The 15775-nt window shown below is 24.4% G+C and overlaps 2 protein-coding genes across 2 annotated transcripts in view; both read right to left on the reverse strand.

The window, feature by feature from the left end:
- The window catches only part of LOC127285567 (uncharacterized), a 46371-nt gene that overhangs the window by 29475 nt on the left and 1121 nt on the right, over window positions 1-15775 (reverse strand). The gene's annotated exons all lie outside the window — the stretch shown is intronic.
- LOC127285597 (uncharacterized) lies at window positions 6761-11979 on the reverse strand. Its single transcript, XM_051311694.1, has 16 exons — window positions 11573-11979; window positions 11028-11241; window positions 10787-10846; window positions 10438-10635; window positions 9628-9934; window positions 9420-9522; window positions 9278-9345; window positions 8946-9074; window positions 8601-8684; window positions 8413-8496; window positions 8199-8324; window positions 7790-7909; window positions 7488-7568; window positions 7279-7311; window positions 7059-7205; window positions 6761-6843 (listed from the first exon to the last, which is right to left on the reverse strand). The coding sequence occupies exons 1-16, from the start codon at window positions 11863-11865 to the stop codon at window positions 6761-6763; spliced, it is 2130 nt and encodes a 709-aa protein (XP_051167651.1). The 5' UTR covers window positions 11866-11979.

Consider the following 15775-nt stretch of genomic DNA (forward strand, 5'->3'; position numbering starts at 1 on the left):
CTAATTTATTTTAACCTTCGCTTGACAAGATGCCCACCCAGGGTGGGCCAGACAAATTGAAATTGCCATATCTTCTAAAGTTTTGCCTTAATTGAATCGCGATTTTAAGTCACTGAACAAAATCTTAAGAACTTTCAAAAAATGTAAAAACAAATTTTTAAAAAAAATTTCTTCTTGATTATTTATAACTTTTATCAATGTATGTACGGAGATAACCGGGATGATTCAGATATTTTTTTAATTCTATTTTACAAAAAGACTTGAAATCATGCAGACTTTTCACTGTGAGTGTTTTATGATGTCAAATAATAGATATAAAAAATATTCTATTGCATTTTTCATTTGTTTAAACAATTTATTGTTATTATTTATTAACTTTTTTTGTTCTGCACCTACAAAGATGCAGTTTTTTTCTAATTTTGCAATTTATCAAGCGGAATATAATAAAAGATAGATTTGATGTAAAATTATTAATTCAACAATTGTTTAAACAATTATTGTTATTATTTACTAACTTTTTTTGTTCTGCACCTAGAAAGATGCAGTTTTTTTCTAATTTTGCAATTTATCAAGCCGAATATAATAAAAGATAGATTTGATGTAAAATTATTAATTGAACAATTGTTTAAACAATTTATTGTTGTTATTTACTAACTTTTTTTGTACGGCACCTGGAAAGTTGCCGTTTTTTTCTAATTTTGCAACTCATCAAGCCGAATATAATAAAAGATAGATTTGATGTAAAATTGTAAATTCAACAACTGTTTAAACAATTGTTAAATTAGTAAATTTATGTCAAATCTGTCTGGCTATATTATATTCGGTTTGATAAATTGCAAAATTAGGAAAAAACTGCATCTTTCTAGGTACACTACAAGAAAGTTAATAAATAACAACAATAAATTGTTTAAACAATCGTTTGAATACTAAATTCATATAAAATCTTCATGTTTATTATGTTGAGCTTGTTAAGTTGCAAAATTAGAAAAAAATTGTACCTTTATTGGAACATTATAAAGAAAGTTAATAAATAGCAACAATTATTTGTTTAACCAATTGGTTAAATAGTAAATTCATATAAAATCTTTGTGTTATTATGTTGTGCTTGTTAAGTTGCAAAATTAGAAAAAATTGCAATTTTCTAGGAATATTATGAAGAATGTTAATAAATAGCAACAATTATTTGTTTAAACAATTTATAATAATAGTTGTTGCAAATTGAATTATATATTTTATTTTATTTATAACCTTTGAATTAATAACTACGAAGAAAAGGTAACAAATTTATAAAATTCTTCTACTGTCGTATGTATATTTGAAAAAGTTATAAATTATTAATAATAAATTGTTTAAACAAATAAAAAATCAACAAAACATTAATAAAATATATTATTTGGTAACATATAACAATTTTGGAAAAAAACTGAATGATTCTAAGTTTTTATTGCAATATACAAAGAAGAAAACATTTGGCCCACCCTGGGTGGGATCTTGTCAACCGTGTATATAAAAAGTATCCAGTCCGGCGAAGGTTAATATTTGTAAGTCTGATTTTCTTTTATTTTCATTCTCCACTTATTAAGAGGCATATAATTAATGTAATTGGTACAAAGAATTGGTCTATAATTTTTTGTAAACTTTTTTTATTTAATGATTTAGAGCAAGTGTTTAACTGAATCATTTTACGTCACAATAATTTTAATTTACTATTGTTTAAACTTCTCCATTATTTAAAAGCCATAATTGTTGTAATTCTTTATTGTTTAAATAATGTCTCTACTTCTGCATTATTTAAAAAGCATGATATATGCGGAACCCAATGAAAAACATTCTTATGGCAAATATTGAAAAAAGAAAACAATTTTTCATAATAAAAATTTAATATTTATTAAAAAAGAAAATTTCTTTTCCATCTATTATAAGGAATTAAGTTTGTTGAAAAATTATTTATTAGTTAATTTGGTTAATTGTTTTTTACTATTAGTACCCAAACAATTATTTTGCGGAATGTGCATCGCTCTTTATTTTTCAAATTGTCTGATTTGTTTAGAAAGTTTCTACACTTCTTCAATATTTTGAAGGCATTTTTTTTTAAGAATCTATTTAAGAACAAATAAAAATAATCAATTTTTATTTAAAGAAAACAAGTTTTACCAAATCCATTATTTTTGGATGTTTAAAAGTTTTCTTTTTTAAAAAATATTTTTCCTCTTCTTATTTTAGAAGGCAATCATTTTGTTTGAAAATTATTTATTAGTTTATTTGGTTCATCATTTTTTATTATTAGTACCAAAATAATTATTTTGCGGAATCTGCATCGCTTTTTATTTTTCAAATTGTCTGATTTGTTTAAAAAGTTTCTGCACTTCTTCACTATTTTGAAGGCATTATTTTTTAAGAATCCATTTAAGAACAAATAATAATAATAAATTTTTATTTAAAGGTAACAAGTTTTACCAAATCCAATTTTTTAGATCTTTAAAAACTTTCTTTTTTTGAACATATTTTTCCTCTTCTTATTTTAGAAGGCAATAGTTTTGTTTGGAAATTATTTATCTATTATTTTGCTTTTTTGATATTGTTTTGCTCAAATAATTCATTTGAGGAGCTTGCTTTGCTCTTAATATTTGTAATTTTTATAATTTAATGAGGTTTCTTTCTTCTCCATCATTTTGAAGGCATGATGTATACGTAACCAAATTGGAAATATCTTTTTATAATAAATTTCTCAAAGAGAAGATAAGTTTTCCAAATTGAATTATTATAAATTTTGATATGTTTTAATTAAAAAAATATATCTCTGCTCCAGCTATTAAAGGGCATACATTTGGGATCATCCACAAAGCATGTGATAATTTTTTCGGAAAATTTGACACCCCCCTTGTGATATTTTTCCTATGCTTTTTCTATTTTTTTTAAACGTAGCGTGATATTTTGCTGACAACCCTCTAGGGGCCGTTCATTAATTACGAAAGGGTAATTTTAGCTTATTTTGAAAGGGATTTATTATTATTATTATTATTATTATTTTAAGGGATAATTTATAACTTACTACATGTAACTTTATTTTTATAATAAATTTTTCAAAAGAAAAATTAATTTTCATGCATTCCATTCTTGAAAATAAATTTTTGTAAGTTTCATAAAAAAAGGAGTTTTATTTTTTAGGAGGCATTTAATTTGGGTGAAAATTATTTGTTAGTTTTGTTCATTTTTTTGTGGTGCCTATAGAATGCTATTGCAGAACATGATTAAAAACTATTTTTTAAGCTTGTTCGAAACTCTGTTGAGGTAAAATTCTTAAAATAAATTGTTAAAAAGTAGGAAATACGTTTTGCAGAGCCCAATTGTAAATTTTTTCATTTTGTATTTTTAAAATAATGATTCTTCTTCTATTAAACGGCATATAATAATTAGAGTAAAATGCATTTCCTTATAAATTTTTGTAATTTTTGTAATTATTAATTGTTGTAATTCATTATTATACAGAAAAGTTTTTTAATCTTATATTGTTTCTAAGACATGTTATTTACAAAATTTGCAGAAAACAAATTCTTGTAGCTACTTTTTTGAAAAAATGAAATCACTTTTGCAGAACTAATTTTTCTATTACATTTATGTTGATTTCGTAGAAAAAAATTTGTTCCTCTCCACCTAATTGGAGGCATAATACTACGGTAACAAGTATGTATCAATAAATTGTGTTTTTTTTTAATTTCAAAATAATAATGTTGTTAAATAAAATATTAAATTAATTACTTGTTTTACTCATAATTCTGCAAAATTTCTAATTTTTTTACAAAGGTTTCTTACTTCTCCATTATTTTATAGGTATAATTATTACTTAATTCTTTTTACTACAAATAATAATGCTAATGAACTTTGTTTAAAAAAAAATAGTTTTGCAGATCTAATTTTTATTTGCCTGTCTGTAAGTTTCCTATTAAAAAAAGGAATTTCCATCTCCATCTTTTCGAAGGTATTCAGCTAATAAATAAATTATTTATTTTTTAACTAAGTATTTTTTATTCAAAGTGCTAAATTAATTTTTTTGTGGAATCTTCTCATAACTTAATTTTTGTATTTGATTAATTCATTACAAAGGTATTTTACTTCTCCAGAATTTTAAAATCATAAGTTGTTCAAAGATCAAAAATAAATAATAAATTATTTTCCAATAGAAAATGAGTTTTGGAAAACCAAATAATTATATATTTTATTGATTTTTATTATTATTATTTATTATTTATTTAAAATTTAGTTTTAAAAAATGACTTCTCCATCTATTGGAAGGCATATATATTTAAGGTACAAAATACTTATTTACAAAATTTTCTAATTTTCGAAATTCAAATTTATCATTGACAGTTTTACGGAACCTATATAGCTCTTAATTTTTGAAAATATCAGATTTTTTACGTGATTCCTTCGTGATTTTGAGGACATAATTTGTGTAGAACGCATTTAAGATAAAACAATTATAATAAATTTTTCAATAATAGAAATTTTTAGAATTCTAAATTATTTTGAAGGCATAATATTTTAAGAATAAATTAGTTTTGCTGAACTATTTTTTTCAAATTATATAAATTTACAATTAAAATGAAATATTTTTCCTCTCCAACTATTTTTCATATTTTTCTTCTATCATTTCTGATAAAATTATTTATTTGGTAGTTTAAGTAATAATTGTTGCATTAATGTCAAAATAATTTTTTTTATGAACCTGTTTTAATTTTAATTCATCGATAGATGAATTGCAAAGGCATTTTACTTCTTCGAGATTTTGACGGCACAATTTGTGCAGAACGATTTTAAGATCAAACAATTATAATAAATTCTTCAAAAATAGAAATTGGGTGTTGTAGAACCCAATGGTCACATATTTTACTTGGTTGGTTTTTTTAATTTTCTTCTTTGTCTATTGGAAGACATATAATTATTGTAAAAAAAATACATTTATTAGATTTTTTAATTTTTTTAAGTATCAGATAAATCGTTTTGCACAACCAGTTTTGTTAGTAAATTTTTGCTAGTTTTTTTGAAACTTTAAAAACTTCCTCTCCAACTGTTTAGGAGGCATGAACTTGTTCTAAAAAGTATTTATCCATAAAGTTTTACAATTTTTTTTTATTTTAATTTACAATTATAATTATTGTAAAATGTATACATTTAATTAATTTTTAATTTTTTTGAAATATCAGATAAATCGTTTTGCACAACCGGTTTTGTTAATAAATTTTTGCTAGTTTTTTAGAAACTTTAGAAAAAAATATAGGTTTTCGAAAACTCTATTAGTTTTTATTCTTTAAACTATCTGACTATTTTGAAAAATTTATTTCTTCTGCCTTAATTGGTAGGTATAATTTTAAAGTAACATATTTAAGAACAAATAATAATAATAATAATAATAAAACTTTTTTATACATTACATTTGTGTGAGTAACTTATTAAATATAAAAGTTTTTCTTTCCAACTTTTAGAATTCATTTATTTTGTGAGAAAATTATCTATTTGTTAATAATTTAATTAATTAATTTTCTAGTAGTGTCAAAATAATTGTATTGGGCAACCTGCTTAGCTTTAAATTTTTTTAAATAATTGAATATAAGATATTTTACTTCTTCATGATTTTGAAGGCATAATTTGTGAGAAACCTAGTTTGAAAAATAATTTTTTGAATAAATGTTTTTTAAACTCGAAATGAGTCTTGTTCTACTAGCTTTTAAAAATTTTCATAGCTTTATGTACTTTTAAAAATAAAAAAATTCTCTTAGAAACATTTATTGCATTTTTTCAACATTTTTTAAATGGAATTTTTAATTTTTTTTTGTGGATAACATTTTGCATTTGTTTTTTAATATGTTTAAATTTTTTCGAATAAATTTTCTGATGAATATTGTGGATTATTTATGAAAAAAATGGTCTTTGGAATTCTAACCTGTTAATTTAAAATGAAAAAATTCTCAAAATCTCAAAATTATAATTTATTTTAAAATTTCTATTATTTTTTATTGGCAATTTTTTTTGAAATCCTGAATAATGAAGCTAATAAAATAAAAAAAATTAAATTTATTACAAAATAAAAGTTCGATTGAAAATAATGCCGGAAAAAATATTGACTTATATCAACAATGTCAATTACAAAGGGTAAAAAAATTTCACCGGTAATCGACAGATTTATAGTTTAAAACAAAGTGTTGTGTTAAATTATTGTAGTGAAATATACCTTTTTATCTGCTTCGAAGAACTTTTTGTACTTGGTTAACCTTTTTCAATTAAATCGATGTTCAATTTCTGGCTTATTACGTACAGTTTCGCCTTACACTTTGACTGATTTGAATTTTCTAATTGATTTATCTACCTGATTAATTATTTTTAAATTAATTTTAAGTTAAACTTGTTTTGATTAATAGTAATAAAGAATAATTTCTGAAATGTTTTTCTTTAAAAATTTAAAGTTTAATTTGAACATGACATAGATAAGTTTGGCTAATTTTAAAATAACCTATGAAATTTGTTTTTTAAATCAATATTATACATGTATATTAAAATACGTACCAACATATTGATTTTGCACAAAGGTTTGATTTTGAGGAAGGGTTTAAAAATAAGTCCACTTTGTATGTTTTTCTGTAGCATTATCCCTGGAGTCTTTATTTCTTGATGAAAATTTGCATTTATTATATATTAAGAAACAAATACTATAAATTATAGAAAAATAAAATTATAACATTGAAAAAACCTGAAAATAATTTAATTAATATTGCTTGTTGTAGTAATTTCTCATTTTGTGATTGTAAGATCGGGCAGTTGGTTTTCTCTGTCTTTTGAATGGTGCATCTGGAAAATTGTAAAATATTAAATAATAAACCTTTAACTTTTCTTTCGTGTTTTTTAACAATTAAAAACTGGGATTCGTGCTACTTGTGGAAATATTGGACCTTTTTCCACACAAGATTGAGAAAATAAAATTAATATACAAAATTATAACATAGGCAGTATAATTTAAAACTTTTGAAAGTTTTAAAAATGAATTAAAAATTTATAAAACTTACTGTTTTCATTTCCCCACTGCCGGTCAAACTGTGGAGCTTGAAATCCCCACTGCAAGTCAAACTGTGGACCTTGAAATCCATATTCTGGTGCTATGGTCCCTGAACCCTGAATTCCATATCCTGGTGGTCTGACAAACGGCTCTGTGACTAAAAAATAATTCCATTATTTTTTTTATTTAACTGATTATTTTAGAAGAATAATATTATTCAATTCTTTTACCGTTCGGTCTGTAGCTAGTAGATGCAAGGGGCACTAAAAATTAAAAATTTTTTTACTATATGAAATTAATATTAATTCAATGTTTAACGTAAATTTTTTGCATCAGATATATTAAGATATTTTAGAGACTTTAAAGCATCTATAAATCTCTAGAATATCCAAATTGTCCTGCTGTAATAAAAAAAAAATAATAATTTTATTAAACTTGCTAATCGGAGCTGTCCAATCTCCTGCTTGTTGTGGATGTGGAATTTGTGGATATGGGTGGAATCTGTAGTAGGGATGTGGCCCTAAAAATTAAATTTTTATTTAGTTTTTATTAGTATTTATATGTATAATAAAATATTTTAATTCTCTGCCTATAATTACGAATTGCCATGGATAAAATAATTATCTAATTATAATAAAATAGAAATGTTTATAGAATCTAGATTTTAAATATACATAAAATTCTATAATGAGTTATTGTGAAAACATTAATGTATAGACAAAAATAATTTCTTTATTTTACCTCGAAAATTCTGTCTATGTAGATCCTGTCTACTACCCATGTCAACAATATCCTCAGTTTGAGTCCCTTTATCTACTGTAATTAATAGACTTTCGGTTTGCGGTGCTTGATCCTTCATTTCTGAAATTTGATAATAATAATAATATATATCTTATTTATATTTAGAAAATATTTTCATTTTCTGTCCATAATTTCAAACTGACAAGAGTAGGAGAAAGTGAGGCAAAACATTAAATTTACCTAGTTCTTAATTTTGTAATTCCGAATTTGCAAAGAATCAGACAAACGTTCTGCTTGCAGAACAAAATGTACTCAAGTGTATTTTCTTTTACTTAGATAGATTTTTAAAAACTTTAATGAACATAATTTATAGAAATGTTTCACAGAAATATTTCATTTTGAATATTACCTTTACAGTTATTTCCATCATTTTCAACAATCAGCGATTCAGTTTGACTCATCTGATCAATCTTAATGATAAATTCACTTTTTGCTAAGTCTTCATGATTATTTTTTAGTATTTCATCATTCAGATCTAAAATTTATTTTCGTATTTTAAGAGATGCTTATATTCTTCTATTTACTAATTTTATTATAGATAATTTTTATTTTAATTATCTTACTATTTAACTGATTTTCATCCTTTTGTTGATGCATCTGCTTTGAAACCTGATTAAATTCTGTGCTAAGTAATTCACTAAGCAAATCTGAAATTTATTATTTTATATTTTTTGCTTTTTATTTCATAAAATTGTATATTTTTGTTTTTTTTTAATAAAAAAACATAATCTATAAGAAAGTGCTTTCTTACTCTCCATGCCTGCATCCGAGGAAAAGTTATACCCTTCGTCCAGAAGATCACTTGTGGCATTGGATTCTGGTGTAAATATTAAAACTGAAATAAATATAAATAAATAATTGATAATATTTAATATTTAATACAAGTTAGATTTATTTATATTTAAAAGAAGGACCTTATTTTGTTAAAATAAATTTAAAAAATAAATAAAATGAACTAAAGCTAAAGGGGATAGAAAATTGAGTAGCAATCGTGCTCCTCAATTTTAACCCTTAGGCTTTCTTCGGTCAGATGAGAACGTATTATGCCAACTACTTGATTAAATTATAAGCATTTATTAATATAGAAGTGACAAACCTTCCGTCAACTCTACATCAAGTTCTTGTTCATTTAATTCGTCCATACGTTTTTCACAAGACTCTACTCCGTTGTTGTCTTCAGATGTCAATTCAAAGTTAAACTTTCGAAGTTTGACCATCGGTGGTACTATTAATTTATACTTATGTTATTCATAAGAAATATTTTTAAAAAATATATTTTTTTCATATTAATACCGTAAAAAAGATCAAAGTCGGTTGTGTTGGTAAAAGTTGATATTTTTAAAATTAAGTTAATAAAAAAGGTCTTAAACGTCAGAATTTCATTAAATGTAAATAATTGTTTTGGAAAAAATTATCTAAATCACTCACGTTTTGTGTATTTAAAACTTTTCTTAACTTGATCGTGCATAAGTTTAAATGCTGCTTTTACGGTCAATCTGAAATAATATAATTAATAAGCAACTAATCATAAAATTTTTTATAATAAGTTATATTTAGTAAAATTGTTTACCTCGGAACGTTCTGTAATTTGTGAATAGTATCTTCAATTATTTTAGAAAATTCTGATATAACTTTTGTTTTTTGTCGCTCCGTCATCAAGTCGTTAAGAGTTTCTAAAAAAATTTTTGTGGAAAAATTAGTTTTATTAAAAAGTATATTATTTGATAACTATTTTGTTTAAAAAACTTGAATTAATTCTATGTGAGAAAATAAATTACCGATTAATTGTCCTGGAGACTTGCTCTTTTTTACTAAATCAAATTGTTTTCCAGCGATTTCAAAAATATTATTGTGTGTAACCACATTGTCAGAAACAATACATATTTCAGATCCAATTTTAGAAACTATTTTTATGACGTCGTTAGAGAATTTACTGTACGCATTCGATTTTTCGGTACAGCTAATAAACTCTCCTTGAGCATCAAAAAGATTTTGGGTTGGAACTAATGGAATGACATAACTTGCCGTTAAAATTTCATCAGAGTCCGAATTAAATTCATTCTCGATGAAAGTCTCTTTCATGATCTGAAAATATTATTTTTAAGTTGAAATTGACTTATGAGGAAAGTGATTAAATATTAACATTGACAGTAATATATTGTTTCATCATTGTTAAAGTATTAAATTTTTTAAAATTTTTATTTGTGATTTTTCGATTTATTTCAATGTTTTGTATCAAGTCAAGAATTATGTTTTCAAAAAATATTCCTAATTTCGTGTATGTGTGCGTTTCCCCATTATATATTTTTTTCAGTATTGCCCATTTTTGAGATATCTTTTTTTGTTAATATCTTTAAAAAAATGTAATTGACATAATTTATTTAGATAATTTTCTTCATTTATTTTACGGAGCTTCTCAAAAAGCATTGGTTATAATTTTTTAATTAATTTTTAAGATAAGTTTTCAGTTTTTTCAATGCTTTCAATAAATATCAATTGGCTTTTATCAGAACACTCAATAATCAGAAAACAATAAAAAATTAATAATTTTAAAAATAAGTTTTTACACATTATGAAATAGCAGATACCTGTCGAAAATGATACCATCCAGGCTTGTAAAAAACGTTTAACGACATTTCTTGGCAATTTCTTTTAAAGTCCAAATCGTGAGGGCCCACAATTGTCTTCACATTTTGCATAAATGGCATTGATAGAATTTCTTTCAATATTTCTCTTATAATAGCCGCACTCAGTGATATGATTACTGCACAAAATACTATGAAACCCTTGGAAATCGAAAAGAAAAATTTTTTGCTATTAAAAACAATTTTATTAATTTATGAAAATGTAAAATGAATAAAAAAATAAATTATGACATATTATATTTTTTTAATTTAAAAATTTAGTAGTAATGTAAAAATTGATTAAAAAACATACTTTTCCTGCATCTTCAATAATAAAGTTAATGAACTTTACGTCAAACTTTTCGAATTCCAACTGCAAAAAATAATATTTATTTAATAACAAGAGAAATCTTTATTACTAAGTTTTTTAGATGAATAGCAGAGAAAAACTTAATTACATATTTTTTTATACAAGAGACACTTAACGCACGTAAAGTTTATAGTTTATAATAGATTTTTTAAAAATTTGAGAAAAAATTTAAATTCAAAATTACTTGAAAAGAATCGTCGATGTATAAAGTTTCAACATCGCTTTTGATCGATGAAAGCTTTAAAATTTCGACTCCTGGAGCAATTGACTTGCAGTGTGTGTCCGAAGATTTCAGCGCTTGAAAGAATTGAGTGCTTGTTTTAACTGTCTCAAATTTTTCCATCCTAGCTTTCATCATTCGAGGCCTTAATCCATTGAAAGATAGGGTGACTTTTTCACTAAATTAACAATTTTAATAATAAGCACAAAGTCACATTTATCAATATTTTAATACACGTTTGACAAAACGTACATGAAATAAATTAAATCTCATGAAATCAGACCAACTTCAAACTTCACACTTTGGACATATATTTCACATTATAGCTTAATTCATCGATTATTATTAGTATTGAAATTTTTACCATTAAATTAAATGGAAATAACCAAAAAAAGTTATTTTTTATTATAATAATTTGTAAAAAACATTCATTCAGAGAAAAAATATTTTGTTTACGCAATGACGTTTTGTATTGAATAAAAGAATTATAAGGTGAAAAAATGCTTTACCTTTCGCAAACTTGATCGAAAATTGTTTTAAAACTCTCGCTTGATGTTTTGCATATTCGTAATATCTCTTCTTCTGCCTTCTTTTGAATCTCGTAGTCATTTTCAGGAGCATCGTGGTTATGTATTTCCTGTCCGCATTGCCATTTCCCATCTTCGAGATTTACTTTTGCCTTGCATTTTTTTCTTCTCATAGCACAATAAGCTGTAGATTTATTTGATGTCGACAAATAATATTTGAATTTATTCACTACGATAACACTAGAATTACTTAACTTTTCTTCCAATTCGGACATCCTTATACAAGCCGCAAATATAACGAGAAAAATGAAAATGATCTTTCGTTGACATCTACAAATATAAACTTAAAAAAAATGACAATCGTTAAAATCGCTGCAAGAAAAGCCGATCTACAAATTCAATACATTCATTTATTAAAATTTAAACTAAGTTAATAAAAACTCGGTAATAGAGCATATTTTAAAATTCAAAATAATCAATAAAATATTTTTATTTATATGTCGTCTTGTTAACCTTTTAGCCAGAAAAATAATACATTTTTGCCAAATATAAAGTTCATTTCCGATACAATCCAAACTATTTATTTAGGGTTATCAATGATTAGAAAGAAATAAAAAAAAGTGAATTTAGAAATCAAAAAAATCAAGAAAGAGTTAAATATAATTTAAAAAAATTGAAAATAATTTAAAATTTTTGAAAAAACTACAAAACTTTTTTTAACATTAAAATATAAATAAAATAAGTAAATAAAAACTTAAATTAATTTTTTATTGTAATCTTTTTATTGGTACAAACTGTTAAAGGCGATAATTTTCTCTGTCATTATAGAAAAAAATTAACTTATGTGGAAAGAGTTTTTTTCACTACACATAAAGTAAATAAACAAAAACATGAAATGCTTTTATTACATCAGAAGCAATTAATTTTGAAAAATTACAAATTTAATTATTTTTCTTATTTTTTATTTAAAAGGAAAACAATTATCACCATTAACACCTCTTGAAAAGTGTTCGTTGATTTTCCATTTATTTCAAATTTCTTCTTCAAAAATAATCAAACTCAAAAAATCTTGAAAATTTACGAAAGCACATAAATTCGTTGCACAAAATGCGGTTGCAAAAATTAAATTTAGGCCTTGCTACAGGTAGCCAAAAACTGTTGTAGATTACTACAAGAAAAATTATTTAATGTTTTTCTTTCTGAATATATAAACTAAGAAAAATTCTAGTTAAAATTAAATAATATATGTGGAGAAAGCTATGCCAGGAAAATAATAATTTTTCGACATAAATTTTTTATATAGAATTTTTTGTAAATTTTCTTAGAAAATATGTACAAACAAATAAGTGGAATTAAAAGAATCATTATACGTAAAACTGCAGGTGTTCTCTACGACATTTTAAAAATATTTATACCTATTTCTTTATAAATAAAAGCAAAAAAAAGTAGTTTAGGTTTTCTTTATGGATTGAATAATATAAAAAAAATTAGTGAGCATTATAAGTATTTTTTTTAAATCAATGCGTCAAAATAATTAAATTAGTAATAATAAATAATAATAAAAAAAATTTACATAGTATCAAAAAATTCAAAGATTATAATAAAAAAATTAATTAAACATAAATATTATTTTCAAAATATCTAAAAAAACATAACTAATACAAGGAATGAAAAGAATGGGCCCTTTTCTTAGAGAAAAAAAAATTAAACACTAAAATTAACAATTAATTGATGAATCCTTCATAATTCGACGTGTGAAACTCGGTACATTTAAAAAAATTGAAAAAGATTCAAGATTATTCATCACAATTAATAAATTCCCCTTTGTAACTTAGTATAAATAGTATTAGACGAACCCATTTCTTTGCAAATCTTCTCTAGCTTTAAAAATTGTAATGTCACGAGCTTTGTCCTTTTCCTGCATTAGCGTTCCAATAAACTTTCCTAAGTTCAGATCAACCAATCTCTTATACTCCACATCAAATGTTATTTTCATTCTAACTGTACATGTACAAGTAAATTAGTAAATTTGAAAATTCTATACTGACTGTTTGAAAAATATCTTAAATATTATTTTACGCTACATTGATAGTAAAATTTTAGTGGTGTTTTCAGACCATTTTTCAAGTAGGGCTTCTAATATTTTTCTCTAATGAAGTATTCATCGACATTACATTATAATTTCAAAATAGTTTTAACGATTGAGTAAGAATCAAAAGAGGGTTAGTCCTTTTTAAAAAAGAATAAAAAGGAAGATTGCGAGAATCACTCGAAAACTCAAAAGTATCGATTAACTCGAATGAGGAACCGTCTCTAATTGGTTAATTGGAAGTAGCACGCGAAAATTTAAAATTTAAGTATTTTAAAAAAATTAACAGAAAAAAAATACATTATAACATAGGTTAAAAAAAAGATTGCGCCGGGAAAAAAAGATTTCGCCGATAGGATTGCGCTGGAAAAACAAATTGCCCCGACAGGATTGCGCCGAGAAAAAAGATTGCGCCGGAAAAAATATTGTGCCAAAGGATTGCGCTGGGAAAAGACGATTACGCCGAAAGGATTGCAAAGGAAAAAAAAGATTGCGCCGATGGAATTACGCCCGAAAAAGATTGCGCCGAGAAAAAATTGGATTTATTAAAAACGTTAAGAACCGCGTTTATAATTTTTTAAAGCCGGTCACCCATCAAATTTAGGACTCATTTAGAGGTGACTTACCTTCTTCTTTCAAACAGAGGTTTAGCCATCCCGAAATGAGTCCAAAATTATATTTGTCACCCTTTAATTTATTAAAAATGTCGAGATCCGAGTTAATGATTTTCTATGTTTGCGTTTAAATTTGCAGTATTATTAATAAAATAATTAGGAAATAGCAATTATAAACGCAAGATTAAAAGGAAAATATTATAAATCGTAATCTTAAATAAAAAATGAAAAAGGATAATTTGAGTGAAAAAAAACAGAAGCAAAGAAGCCGGCCGCTTGCGGCTGGCGCTTGCGCTAGTTTTAATTAAACAAGAGTTCAAATTTTTAATAAGTATAATACAAAAAGACAAAATTATGCGTTTAGATATCTGGAAAAAACAAAAGTAAATATCTATGTTAGCTTTTAAATGAAAATATTTATTAGATATTTCATTGATGACTTAAAGTAATCTATTTAGAAAAAGTGAAATTTTCTCACCAACAAAATTCCATATTTGTGGATGACTGCCTCCTAATTTTGTTCTCAGCCTGCTGTTTAATGATTCACACAGATTGTTAGTTCTATGAGGCAAATGTCCAACGCACATGATTTCTCTCCTTTTTCCCCAATATTGCTTCAAATACTTAACGAATTTGTTGAGTTTTAAATGGTATATTCGATGATATTCTTTAACTTTGGCCTTAATTATTTCCAAACCATCAAAAAAGTGATCTGCCGGCGCCAAAGCAAGACAGCACGCAAAATTCAGCATTGAGGATGGTGCTTTCTTCAAACCCAATTTTTTCCAATATTTTTTTTTTGCCTTAATTTATATATTTAATAAAATAATGTAATAATAAATAAGCAACTCATATTAAAAGGTTTCCGAAAATGACTTTTGGAACTGAATTCTAAATATTTAAAAGTTACAATTTATCGAAGGATTTTTGAATTATTTGACGTGTTTTAAAAAATTGCTAAAGTTTTAAAGATAATTTTTGACAAAAAGGAAAAATTTCTAAAAAGTTTCAACCACTATTTTTATTTTTTAAATAATTCGTTAATTTAACAATAATTATTCTTTAAGTGTCAAGATTGCTTTTGAAAATTTAAGATGAATAAATATAATAGATGAATGTCCCATGTTTTTAATGAAACCAAGAGCAGCAAAAACTCTTAAGAAATAAAATTTAAAAAATTTAAGTGATTTTATTTAAAAAAGTGTTAACGAAAAATATTCCGCTATATTACATTCGCCATTTTTAATTTTTAAAATTTAAAACCAGATTCGTAATCAACAAACCCTGAAATTCCCGAGTTACGATTCTCAAGTGACTCCTATCAATTTTAAAAACATCGTCCACCATATTGGATGTACCATTTTTAATTTTTTAAAGATCTAATGCCAGATTCGCAATCAAATTATCTTACACCATCAAAAATTTTACCTTTTTAGAATGAAACCAACATCCATGAATTTTACAATTCGGGAATAATGCCTT

This window comes from Leptopilina boulardi, unplaced genomic scaffold, assembly GCF_019393585.1.
Source record: "Leptopilina boulardi isolate dan_hultmark-lab unplaced genomic scaffold, ZJU_Lbou_2.1 LbouV2_335, whole genome shotgun sequence".
In the NCBI taxonomy this organism is placed as follows: Eukaryota; Metazoa; Arthropoda; class Insecta; order Hymenoptera; family Figitidae; genus Leptopilina; species Leptopilina boulardi.